This window comes from Salmo trutta, chromosome 22, assembly GCF_901001165.1.
Source record: "Salmo trutta chromosome 22, fSalTru1.1, whole genome shotgun sequence".
Lineage (NCBI taxonomy): Eukaryota > Metazoa > Chordata > Actinopteri > Salmoniformes > Salmonidae > Salmo > Salmo trutta.
The window spans coordinates 49,413,370-49,426,680 of NC_042978.1; the positions used below are offsets into that span (position 1 = coordinate 49,413,370).

The 13,311-nt window shown below is 60.3% G+C and overlaps 1 protein-coding gene across 2 annotated transcripts in view; it reads left to right on the plus strand.

The window, feature by feature from the left end:
* LOC115158892 (histone deacetylase complex subunit SAP130) overlaps positions 1–12,520 on the plus strand; it is a 71,280-nt gene extending 58,760 nt beyond the window's left edge. For both annotated transcript variants that reach the window (XM_029708310.1, XM_029708311.1), the window contains exon 21: positions 11,996–12,520. In XM_029708310.1, the coding sequence (XP_029564170.1) occupies positions 11,996–12,154 (159 nt within the window). In that variant the 3' untranslated portion in view covers positions 12,155–12,520. The remainder of the gene's footprint in view (positions 1–11,995) is intronic.
* The last annotated feature ends 791 nt before the right edge of the window (positions 12,521–13,311 follow it).

Genomic DNA, 13,311 nt, shown 5'->3' on the forward strand with positions numbered 1-13,311 from the left:
GTACAGGCCGGTACTGAGGACAGATAGGGTACAGGCCGGTGCTGAGGACAGGTAGGGTACAGGCCGGTGCTGAGGACAGGTAGGGTACAGGCCGGTGCTGAGGACAGGTAGGGTACAGGCCGGTGCTGAGGGCAGGTAGGGTACAGGTAGGGTACAGGCCGGTGCTGAGGACAGGTAGGGTACAGGCCGGTGCTGAGGGCAGGTAGGGTACAGGCCGGTGCTGAGGGCAGGTAGGGTACAGGCCGGTGCTGAGGGCAGGTAGGGTACAGGTAGGGTACAGGCTGGTGCTGAGGACAGGTAGGGTACAGGCCGGTGCTGAGGGCAGGTAGGGTACAGGTAGGGTACAGGCCGGTGCTGAGGGCAGGTAGGGTACAGGCCAGTGCTGAGGACAGGTAGGGTACAGGCCGGTGCTGAGGACAGGTAGGGTACAGGCCGGTGCTGAGGACAGGTAGGGTACAGGCCGGTGCTGAGGACAGGTAGGGTACAGGCCGGTGCTGAGGACAGGTAGGGTACAGGTAGGGTACAGGCCGGTGCTGAGGACAGGTAGGGTACAGGCCGGTGCTGAGGGCAGGTAGGGTACAGGCCGGTGCTAAGGGCAGGTAGGCTGCAGGTAGGGTACAGGCCGGTGCTGAGGACAGGTAGGTTACAGGCCGGTGCTGAGGGCAGGTAGGGTACAGGCCGGTGCTGAGGACAGGTAGGGTACAGGCCGGTGCTGAGGGCAGGTAGGGTACAGGCCGGTGCTGAGGGCAGGTAGGGTACAGGTAGGGTACAGGCCGGTGCTGAGGGCAGGTAGGGTACAGGTAGGGTACAGGCCGGTGCTGAGTACAGGTAGGGTACAGGCCGGTGCTGAGGACAGGTAGGGTACAGGCCGGTGCTGAGTACAGGTAGGGTACAGGCCGGTGCTGAGTACAGGTAGGGTACAGGCCGGTGCTGAGGACAGGTAGGGTACAGGCCGGTGCTGAGGGCAGGTAGGGTACAGGCCGGTGCTGAGGACAGGTAGGGTACAGGCCGGTGCTGAGGGCAGGTAGGGTACAGGCCGGTGCTGAGGACAGGTAGGGTACAGGCCGGTGCTGAGGGCAGGTAGGGTACAGGTAGGGTACAGGCCGGTGCTGAGGACAGGTAGGGTAAAGGCCGGTGCTGAGGGCAGGTAGGGTACAGGCCGGTGCTAAGGGCAGGTAGGCTGCAGGTAGGGTACAGGCCGGTGCTGAGGACAGGTAGGTTACAGGCCGGTGCTGAGGGCAGGTAGGGTACAGGCCGGTGCTGAGGACAGGTAGGGTACAGGCCGGTGCTGAGGGCAGGTAGGGTACAGGCCGGTACTGAGGACAGATAGGGTACAGGCCGGTGCTGAGGACAGGTAGGGTACAGGCCGGTGCTGAGGACAGGTAGGGTACAGGCCGGTGCTGAGGACAGGTAGGGTACAGGCCGGTGCTGAGGGCAGGTAGGGTACAGGTAGGGTACAGGCCGGTGCTGAGGACAGGTAGGGTACAGGCCGGTGCTGAGGGCAGGTAGGGTACAGGCCGGTGCTGAGGGCAGGTAGGGTACAGGCCGGTGCTGAGGGCAGGTAGGGTACAGGTAGGGTACAGGCCGGTGCTGAGGACAGGTAGGGTACAGGCCGGTGCTGAGGGCAGGTAGGGTACAGGTAGGGTACAGGCCGGTGCTGAGGGCAGGTAGGGTACAGGCCAGTGCTGAGGACAGGTAGGGTACAGGCCGGTGCTGAGGACAGGTAGGGTACAGGCCGGTGCTGAGGACAGGTAGGGTACAGGCCGGTGCTGAGGACAGGTAGGGTACAGGCCGGTGCTGAGGACAGGTAGGGTACAGGTAGGGTACAGGCCGGTGCTGAGGACAGGTAGGGTACAGGCCGGTGCTGAGGGCAGGTAGGGTACAGGCCGGTGCTAAGGGCAGGTAGGCTGCAGGTAGGGTACAGGCCGGTGCTGAGGACAGGTAGGTTACAGGCCGGTGCTGAGGGCAGGTAGGGTACAGGCCGGTGCTGAGGACAGGTAGGGTACAGGCCGGTGCTGAGGGCAGGTAGGGTACAGGCCGGTGCTGAGGGCAGGTAGGGTACAGGTAGGGTACAGGCCGGTGCTGAGGGCAGGTAGGGTACAGGTAGGGTACAGGCCGGTGCTGAGTACAGGTAGGGTACAGGCCGGTGCTGAGGACAGGTAGGGTACAGGCCGGTGCTGAGTACAGGTAGGGTACAGGCCGGTGCTGAGTACAGGTAGGGTACAGGCCGGTGCTGAGGACAGGTAGGGTACAGGCCGGTGCTGAGGACAGGTAGGTTACAGGCCGGTGCTGAGGGCAGGTAGGGTACAGGCCGGTGCTGAGGACAGGTAGGGTACAGGCCGGTGCTGAGGGCAGGTAGGGTACAGGCCGGTACTGAGGACAGATAGGGTACAGGCCGGTGCTGAGGACAGGTAGGGTACAGGCCGGTGCTGAGGACAGGTAGGGTACAGGCCGGTGCTGAGGACAGGTAGGGTACAGGCCGGTGCTGAGGGCAGGTAGGGTACAGGTAGGGTACAGGCCGGTGCTGAGGACAGGTAGGGTACAGGCCGGTGCTGAGGGCAGGTAGGGTACAGGCCGGTGCTGAGGGCAGGTAGGGTACAGGCCGGTGCTGAGGGCAGGTAGGGTACAGGTAGGGTACAGGCCGGTGCTGAGGACAGGTAGGGTACAGGCCGGTGCTGAGGGCAGGTAGGGTACAGGTAGGGTACAGGCCGGTGCTGAGGGCAGGTAGGGTACAGGCCAGTGCTGAGGACAGGTAGGGTACAGGCCGGTGCTGAGGACAGGTAGGGTACAGGCCGGTGCTGAGGACAGGTAGGGTACAGGCCGGTGCTGAGGACAGGTAGGGTACAGGCCGGTGCTGAGGACAGGTAGGGTACAGGTAGGGTACAGGCCGGTGCTGAGGACAGGTAGGGTACAGGCCGGTGCTGAGGGCAGGTAGGGTACAGGCCGGTGCTAAGGGCAGGTAGGGTGCAGGTAGGGTACAGGCCGGTGCTGAGGACAGGTAGGTTACAGGCCGGTGCTGAGGGCAGGTAGGGTACAGGCCGGTGCTGAGGACAGGTAGGGTACAGGCCGGTGCTGAGGGCAGGTAGGGTACAGGCCGGTGCTGAGGGCAGGTAGGGTACAGGTAGGGTACAGGCCGGTGCTGAGGGCAGGTAGGGTACAGGTAGGGTACAGGCCGGTGCTGAGTACAGGTAGGGTACAGGCCGGTGCTGAGGACAGGTAGGGTACAGGCCGGTGCTGAGTACAGGTAGGGTACAGGCCGGTGCTGAGTACAGGTAGGGTACAGGCCGGTGCTGAGGACAGGTAGGGTACAGGCCGGTGCTGAGGGCAGGTAGGGTACAGGCCGGTGCTGAGGACAGGTAGGGTACAGGCCGGTGCTGAGGGCAGGTAGGGTACAGGCCGGTGCTGAGGACAGGTAGGGTACAGGTAGGGTACAGGCCGGTGCTGAGGGCAGGTAGGGTACAGGTAGGGTACAGGCCGGTGCTGAGGACAGGTAGGGTACAGGCCGGTGCTGAGGGCAGGTAGGGTACAGGCCGGTGCTAAGGGCAGGTAGGCTGCAGGTAGGGTACAGGCCGGTGCTGAGGACAGGTAGGTTGCAGGCCGGTGCTGAGGGCAGGTAGGGTACAGGCCGGTGCTGAGGACAGGTAGGGTACAGGCCGGTGCCGAGGGCAGGTAGGGTACAGGTAGGGTACAGGCCGGTACTGAGGACAGATAGGGTACAGGCCGGTGCTGAGGACAGGTAGGGTACAGGCCGGTGCTGAGGACAGGTAGGGTACAGGCCGGTGCTGAGGACAGGTAGGGTACAGGCCGGTGCTGAGGGCAGGTAGGGTACAGGTAGGGTACAGGCCGGTGCTGAGGACAGGTAGGGTACAGGCCGGTGCTGAGGGCAGGTAGGGTACAGGCCGGTGCTGAGGGCAGGTAGGGTACAGGCCGGTGCTGAGGGCAGGTAGGGTACAGGTAGGGTACAGGCCGGTGCTGAGGACAGGTAGGGTACAGGCCGGTGCTGAGGGCAGGTAGGGTACAGGTAGGGTACAGGCCGGTGCTGAGGGCAGGTAGGGTACAGGCCAGTGCTGAGGACAGGTAGGGTACAGGCCAGTGCTGAGGACAGGTAGGGTACAGGCCGGTGCTGAGGACAGGTAGGGTACAGGCCGGTGCTGAGGACAGGTAGGGTACAGGCCGGTGCTGAGGACAGGTAGGGTACAGGTAGGGTACAGGCCGGTGCTGAGGACAGGTAGGGTACAGGCCGGTGCTGAGGGCAGGTAGGGTACAGGCCGGTGCTAAGGGCAGGTAGGCTGCAGGTAGGGTACAGGCCGGTGCTGAGGACAGGTAGGTTACAGGCCGGTGCTGAGGGCAGGTAGGGTACAGGCCGGTGCTGAGGACAGGTAGGGTACAGGCCGGTGCTGAGGGCAGGTAGGGTACAGGCCGGTGCTGAGGGCAGGTAGGGTACAGGTAGGGTACAGGCCGGTGCTGAGGGCAGGTAGGGTACAGGTAGGGTACAGGCCGGTGCTGAGTACAGGTAGGGTACAGGCCGGTGCTGAGGACAGGTAGGGTACAGGCCGGTGCTGAGTACAGGTAGGGTACAGGCCGGTGCTGAGTACAGGTAGGGTACAGGCCGGTGCTGAGGACAGGTAGGGTACAGGCCGGTGCTGAGGGCAGGTAGGGTACAGGCCGGTGCTGAGGGCAGGTAGGGTACAGGCCGGTGCTGAGGGCAGGTAGGGTACAGGCCGGTGCTGAGGGCAGGTAGGGTACAGGCCGGTGCTGAGGGCAGGTATGGTACAGGCCGGTGCTGAGGGCAGGTAGGGTACAGGCCGGTGCTGAGGGCAGGTAGGGTACAGGTAGGGTACAGGCCGGTGCTGAGGGCAGGTAGGGTGCAGGCCGGTGCTGAGGACAGGTAGGTTACAGGCCGGTGCTGAGGGCAGGTAGGTTACAGGCCGGTGCTGAGGACAGGTAGGGTACAGGCCGGTGCTGAGGGCAGGTAGGGTACAGGCCGGTGCTGAGGGCAGGTAGGGTACAGGTAGGGTACAGGCCGGTACTGAGGGCAGGTAGGGTACAGGTAGGGTACAGGCCGGTGCTGAGTACAGGTAGGGTACAGGCCGGTGCTGAGGGCAGGTAGGGTACAGGCCGGTGCTGAGGGCAGGTAGGGTACAGGCCGGTGCTGAGGGCAGGTAGGGTACAGGCCGGGGCTGAGGGCAGGTAGGGTACAGGTAGGGTACAGGCCGGTGCTGAGGGCAGGTAGGGTACAGGCTGGTGCTGAGGACAGGTAGGGTACAGGCCGGTGCTGAGGGCAGGTAGGGTACAGGCCGGTGCTGAGGACAGGTAGGGTACAGGTAGGGTACAGGCCGGTGCTGAGGGCAGGTAGGGTACAGGCTGGTGCTGAGGACAGGTAGGGTACAGGCCGGTGCTGAGGGCAGGTAGGGTACAGGCCGGTGCTGAGGACAGGTAGGGTACAGGCCGGTGCTGAGGGCAGGTAGGGTACAGGCCGGTGCTGAGGGCATTTAGGGTACAGGTAGGGTACAGGCCGGTGCTGAGGGCAGGTAGGGTACAGGTAGGGTACAGGCCGGTGCTGAGTACAGGTAGGGTACAGGCCGGTGCTGAGGGCAGGTAGGGTACAGGCCGGTGCTGAGGGCAGGTAGGGTACATGCCGGTGCTGAGGGCAGGTAGGGTACAGGCCGGTGCTGAGGACAGGTAGGGTACAGGCCGGTGCTGAGGGCAGGTAGGGTACAGGTAGGGTACATGTAGGGTACAGGCCGGGGCTGAGGGCAGGTAGGGTACAGGTAGGGTACAGGCCGGTGCTGAGGGCAGGTAGGGTACAGGCTGGTGCTGAGGACAGGTAGGGTACAGGCCGGTGCTGAGGGCAGGTAGGGTACAGGCCGGTGCTGAGGACAGGTAGGGTACAGGTAGGGTACAGGCCGGTGCTGAGGGCAGGTAGGGTACAGGCCGGTGCTGAGGACAGGTAGGGTACAGGCCGGTGCTGAGGACAGGTAGGGTAGAGGCTGGTGCTGAGGACAGGTAGGGTAGAGGCTGGTGCTGAGGGCAGGTAGGGTACAGGCCGGTGCTGAGGACAGGTAGGGTACAGGCCGGTGCTGAGGGCAGGTAGGGTACAGGCCGGTGCTGAGGGCAGGTAGGGTACAGGCCGGTGCTGAGGGCATGTAGGGTACAGGCCGGTGCTGAGGACAGGTAGGGTACAGGCCGGTGCTGAGGGCAGGTAGGGTACAGGCCGGTGCTGAGGACAGGTAGGGTACAGGCCGGTGCTGAGGGCAGGTAGGGTACAGGTAGGGTACAGGCCGGTGCTGAGGACAGGTAGGGTAAAGGCCGGTGCTGAGGGCAGGTAGGGTACAGGCCGGTGCTAAGGGCAGGTAGGCTACAGGTAGGGTACAGGCCGGTGCTGAGGACAGGTAGGTTACAGGCCGGTGCTGAGGGCAGGTAGGGTACAGGCCGGTGCTGAGGACAGGTAGGGTACAGGCCGGTGCTGAGGGCAGGTAGGGTACAGGTAGGGTACAGGCCGGTACTGAGGACAGATAGGGTACAGGCCGGTGCTGAGGACAGGTAGGGTACAGGCCGGTGCTGAGGACAGGTAGGGTACAGGCCGGTGCTGAGGACAGGTAGGGTACAGGCCGGTGCTGAGGACAGGTAGGGTACAGGCCGGTGCTGAGGACAGGTAGGGTACAGGCCGGTGCTGAGGGCAGGTAGGGTACAGGTAGAGTACAGGCCGGTGCTGAGGACAGGTAGGGTACAGGCCGGTGCTGAGGGCAGGTAGGGTACAGGCCGGTGCTGAGGGCAGGTAGGGTACAGGTAGGGTACAGGCCGGTGCTGAGGACAGGTAGGGTACAGGCCGGTGCTGAGGGCAGGTAGGGTACAGGTAGGGTACAGGCCGGTGCTGAGGGCAGGTAGGGTACAGGCTGGTGCTGAGGACAGGTAGGGTACAGGCCGGTGCTGAGGGCAGGTAGGGTACAGGCCGGTGCTGAGGACAGGTAGGGTACAGGTAGGGTACAGGCCGGTGCTGAGGGCAGGTAGGGTACAGGCTGGTGCTGAGGACAGGTAGGGTACAGGCCGGTGCTGAGGGCAGGTAGGGTACAGGCCGGTGCTGAGGACAGGTAGGGTACAGGCCGGTGCTGAGGGCAGGTAGGGTACAGGCCGGTGCTGAGGGCATTTAGGGTACAGGTAGGGTACAGGCCGGTGCTGAGGGCAGGTAGGGTACAGGTAGGGTACAGGCCGGTGCTGAGTACAGGTAGGGTACAGGCCGGTGCTGAGGGCAGGTAGGGTACAGGCCGGTGCTGAGGGCAGGTAGGGTACATGCCGGTGCTGAGGGCAGGTAGGGTACAGGCCGGTGCTGAGGACAGGTAGGGTACAGGCCGGTGCTGAGGGCAGGTAGGGTACAGGTAGGGTACATGTAGGGTACAGGCCGGGGCTGAGGGCAGGTAGGGTACAGGTAGGGTACAGGCCGGTGCTGAGGGCAGGTAGGGTACAGGCTGGTGCTGAGGACAGGTAGGGTACAGGCCGGTGCTGAGGGCAGGTAGGGTACAGGCCGGTGCTGAGGACAGGTAGGGTACAGGTAGGGTACAGGCCGGTGCTGAGGGCAGGTAGGGTACAGGCCGGTGCTGAGGACAGGTAGGGTACAGGCCGGTGCTGAGGACAGGTAGGGTAGAGGCTGGTGCTGAGGACAGGTAGGGTAGAGGCTGGTGCTGAGGGCAGGTAGGGTACAGGCCGGTGCTGAGGACAGGTAGGGTACAGGCCGGTGCTGAGGGCAGGTAGGGTACAGGCCGGTGCTGAGGGCAGGTAGGGTACAGGCCGGTGCTGAGGGCAGGTAGGGTACAGGCCGGTGCTGAGGACAGGTAGGGTACAGGCCGGTGCTGAGGGCAGGTAGGGTACAGGCCGGTGCTGAGGACAGGTAGGGTACAGGCCGGTGCTGAGGGCAGGTAGGGTACAGGTAGGGTACAGGCCGGTGCTGAGGACAGGTAGGGTACAGGCCGGTGCTGAGGGCAGGTAGGGTACAGGCCGGTGCTAAGGGCAGGTAGGCTGCAGGTAGGGTACAGGCCGGTGCTGAGGACAGGTAGGTTACAGGCCGGTGCTGAGGGCAGGTAGGGTACAGGCCGGTGCTGAGGACAGGTAGGGTACAGGCCGGTGCTGAGGGCAGGTAGGGTACAGGTAGGGTACAGGCCGGTACTGAGGACAGATAGGGTACAGGCCGGTGCTGAGGACAGGTAGGGTACAGGCCGGTGCTGAGGACAGGTAGGGTACAGGCCGGTGCTGAGGACAGGTAGGGTACAGGCCGGTGCTGAGGACAGGTAGGGTACAGGCCGGTGCTGAGGACAGGTAGGGTACAGGCCGGTGCTGAGGGCAGGTAGGGTACAGGTAGAGTACAGGCCGGTGCTGAGGACAGGTAGGGTACAGGCCGGTGCTGAGGGCAGGTAGGGTACAGGCCGGTGCTGAGGGCAGGTAGGGTACAGGTAGGGTACAGGCCGGTGCTGAGGACAGGTAGGGTACAGGCCGGTGCTGAGGGCAGGTAGGGTACAGGTAGGGTACAGGCCGGTGCTGAGGGCAGGTAGGGTACAGGCCAGTGCTGAGGACAGGTAGGGTACAGGCCGGTGCTGAGGACAGGTAGGGTACAGGCCGGTGCTGAGGACAGGTAGGGTACAGGCCGGTGCTGAGGACAGGTAGGGTACAGGCCGGTGCTGAGGACAGGTAGGGTACAGGTAGGGTACAGGCCGGTGCTGAGGACAGGTAGGGTACAGGCCGGTGCTGAGGGCAGGTAGGGTACAGGCCGGTGCTAAGGGCAGGTAGGCTGCAGGTAGGGTACAGGCCGGTGCTGAGGACAGGTAGGTTACAGGCCGGTGCTGAGGGCAGGTAGGGTACACGTAGGGTACAGGCCGGTGCTGAGGACAGGTAGGGTACAGGCCGGTGCTGAGGGCAGGTAGGGTACAGGTAGGGTACAGGCCGGTGCTGAGGGCAGGTAGGGTATAGGTAGGGTACAGGCCGGTGCTGAGGACAGGTAGGGTACAGGCCGTTGCTGAGGACAGGTAGGGTACAGGCCGGTGCTGAGGGCAGGTAGGGTACAGGCCGGTGCTGAGGACAGGTAGGGTACAGGCCGGTGCTGAGGGCAGGTAGGGTACAGATAGGGTACAGGCCGGTGCTGATGACAGGTAGGGTACAGGCCGGTGCTAAGGGCAGGTAGGGTACAGGTAGGGTACAGGCCGGTGCTGAGGACAGGTAGGTTACAGGCCGGTGCTGAGGGCAGGTAGGGTACACGTAGGGTACAGGCCGGTGCTGAGGACAGGTAGGGTACAGGCCGGTGCTGAGGGCAGGTAGGGTACAGGTAGGGTACAGGCCGGTGCTGAGGGCAGGTAGGGTACAGGCCAGTGCTGAGGACAGGTAGGGTACAGGCCGGTGCTGAGGACAGGTAGGGTACAGGCCGGTGCTGAGGACAGGTAGGGTACAGGTAGGGTACAGGCCGGTGCTGAGGACAGGTAGGGTACAGGCCGGTGCTGAGGGCTGGTAGGGTACAGGCCGGTGCTGAGGGCTGGTAGGGTACAGGCCGGTGCTGAGGGCTGGTAGGGTACAGACCGGTGCTAAGGGCAGGTAGCCTGCAGGTAGGGTACAGGCCGGTGCTGAGGACAGGTAGGGTACAGGCCGGTGCTGAGGGCAGGTAGGGTACAGGCCGGTGCTGAGGGCAGGTAGGGTACAGGCCGGTGCTGAGGGCAGGTAGGGTACAGGCCGGTGCTGAGGGCAGGTAGGGTACAGGCCGGTGCTGAGGGCAGGTAGGGTACAGGCCGGTGCTGAGGGCAGGTAGGGTACAGGTAGGTTACAGGCCGGTGCTGAGGGCAGGTAGGGTACAGGCCGGTGCTGAGGGCAGGTAGGGTACAGGTAGAGTACAGGCCGGTGCTGAGGGCAGGTAGGGTACAGGCCGGTGCTGAGTGCAGGTAGGGTACAGGCCGGTGCTGAGGACAGGTAGAGTACAGGCCGGTGCTGAGGGCAGGTAGGGTACAGGCTGGTGCTGAGGACAGGTAGGGTTCAGGCCGGTGCTGAGGACATGTAGGGTACAGGCCGGTGCTGAGAGCAGGTAGGGTACAGGCCAGTGCTGAGGACAGGTAGGGCACAGGCCGGTGCTGAGGGCAGGTAGGGTACAGGTAGGGTACAGGTAGGGTACAGGCCGGTGCTGAGGACAGGTAGGGTACAGGCCGGTGCTGAGGACAGGTAGGGTACAGGCCGGTGCTGAGGGCAGGTAGGGTACAGGCCGGTGCTGAGGGCAGGTAGGGTACAGGCCGGTGCTGAGGGCAGGTAGGGTACAGGCCGGTGCTGAGGGCAGGTAGGGTACAGGCCGGTGCTGAGGGCAGGTAGGGTACAGGTAGGGTACAGGCCGGTGCTGAGGACAGGTAGGGTACAGGCCGGTGCTAAGGGCAGGTAGGGTACAGGTAGGGTACAGGCCGGTGCTGAGGACAGGTAGGTTACAGGCGGTGCTGAGGGCAGGTAGGGTACACGTAGGGTACAGGCCGGTGCTGATGACAGGTAGGGTACAGGCCGGTGCTGAGGACAGGTAGGGTACAGGTAGGGTACAGGCCGGTGCTGAGGGCAGGTAGGGTACAGGCCGGTGCTGAGGACAGGTAGGGTACAGGCCGGTGCTGAGGACAGGTAGGGTACAGGCCGGTGCTGAGGGCAGGTAGGGTACAGGCCGGTGCTGAGGGCAGGTAGGGTACAGGCCGGTGCTGAGGGCAGGTAGGGTACAGGCCGGTGCTGAGGGCATGTAGGGTACAGGCCGGTGCTGAGGGCAGGTAGAGTACAGGTAGGGTACAGGCCGGTGCTGAGGGCAGGTAGGGTACAGGTAGGGTACAGGCCGGTGCTGAGGGCAGGTAGGGTACAGGCCGGTGCTGAGGGCAGGTAGGGTACAGGCCGGTGCTGAGGGCAGGTAGAGTACAGGCCGGTGCTGAGGGCAGGTAGGGTACAGGTAGGGTACAGGCCGGTGCTGAGGGCAGGTAGGGTACAGGCCGGTGCTGAGGGCAGGTAGGGTACAGGCCGGTGCTGATGGAGGACGATAGCACCCAGCAACAGTCAACGAATAGTTATTTGAAAGTTTAATGCTTAAAACCATCAAATCAAATTGTTTGGGGACAGACTTGGTGGAGACAACAGAGCCCTGAAGGTGATCCTTGGTAATGATTGCCACTCCACCACCTTTGGAAGATCTGTCTTGATGAAAAAGGTTATAACCAGAAAGGTTAAACATCAGTATTCAAAACACTTTCTTAACCACTTCATCATATAGGTTAACTCATACAGGATGTGTATACTGTAACAGTACCAAATATATCATATAGGATAACTCATACAGGATGTGTATACTGTAACAGTACCAAATATATCCTATAGGATAACTCATACAGGATGTGGGTACTGTAACAGTACCAAATATATCATATAGGATAACTCATACAGGATGTGTTTACTGTAACAGTACCAAATATATCATATAGGATAACTCATACAGGATGTGGGTACTGTAACAGTACCAAATATATCATATAGGATAACTCATACAGGTACGTGGATTGATTGAGTGATTGATTGAGTGATTGATTGAGTGATTGATTGAGTGATTGATTGAGTGATTGATTGAGTGATTGAGTGAGTGATTGAGTGAGTGATTGAGTGATTGATTGACTAAGTGATTGATTGATTGACTAAGTGATTGATTGATTGACTAAGTGATTGATTGATTGACTAAGTGATTGACTAAGTGATTGATTGATTGATTGATTGATTGATTGATTGGTTAAGCGCTTGATGACATTTATTGTCCTTCAAGAGGAAATCCTTTTTGACGGCTCACATGTTAAACAAAAGTCTCAAGTTTATTTAGTACAGTCACAGTTGGGGGTGGGGAGTCCAGTTCATTTCAGTACATCGATTTAGTTTTTATACTCAGTGATACTCAACAGTGTGATACTTGTGATACTTCTACAGTGTTGTCATGTAGCACCTAACTGAATGTTGGTTCTGTGTGCAGGGTAACATGCAGCGCTGTAAGCTAGTGATGGACCAGGTCACAGAGGCCCGGGACACTATGATGAAGGTTCTGGATCACAGAGACAAGGTCCTGAAGCTGCTCAACCAGAACGGAGATGTCAAAAAGTCTAACAAACTGAAACGTAAAGATCGGGCCTAGCCTGGGCTTCCTGTTCCAACGTCATGGATCTGTTCCTTAAGAGCATGCAATGTTTTTTTAAAAAGATTTTGCAACGGGAAGGAAATGTAAACGTTTTTCAGTGGACAAGTTTGTGTTTTTTTTTTTTTTTGCTGCTTACGTGTCTAATGAACACGAGCCACCTCTACCCTGCTCTACGGGAGGACAGGGTGGAAGTGATGCTGGGAGCTAGAGGTGGGAACTGTTGGTACTATGACAGCTACTCACCCCACACCCTCTATCTCTGTCTGAGCACTGAAGCTGGGTGGACAACATGGGTGGACAACATAACTAGAACCCTCCTGTTGCTTAAGTCAGAACTCACTGTCTGGAAAGAAATCCCTCTAGGAATATGTTCTCACTGAAGAAGACTCAACACTGTGTCTTCCGAATGGCACCCTATTCCCTATATGGTGCACTACTTTAGACCAGAGACCTATGGAACCCTATTCCCTACATAGTGCACTACTTTAGACCAGAGACCTATGGAACCCTATTCCCTATATAGTGCACTACTTTTGTTCAGGACACATAGGGCTCTAGTCAAAAGTAGTGCACTATATTGGGAATAGGGTTCTATAGGGCTCTGGTCTAAAGTAGTGCACTATATAGGGAATAGGGTTCTATAGGGCTCTGGTCTAAAGTAGTGCACTATATAGGGAATAGGGTTCTATAGGGCTCTGGTCTAAAGTAGTGCACTATATAGGGAATAGGGTGCCATTTGGAAGACAACACTGCCTGATGGCCCCTTCTTCTTTTTTTAAAAACTTTTTACAGAGCTCAGGTCTATCGGTTTTCCTATTTTAGAGTTTATTTTGGTATCGTTTAGTTCAAGTTACTTCTTGTCAAAAAGCAGAGGTTGAACGGAATCTTAAGCACATACAAATTTCAAACATGAAGGGGGAAAACAAGGCTGTAACAGCATCGTATGAAGGGGGAAAACAAGGCTGTAACAGCATCGTATGAAGGGGGAAAACAAGGCTGTAACAGCATCGTATGAAGGGGGAAAACAAGGCTGTAACAGCATCGTATGAAGGGGAAAACAAGGCTGTAACAGCATCGTATGAAAGGAGGAAAAACAAGGCTGTAACAGCATCGTATGAAGGGGGAAAACACGGCTGTAACAGCATCGTATGAAG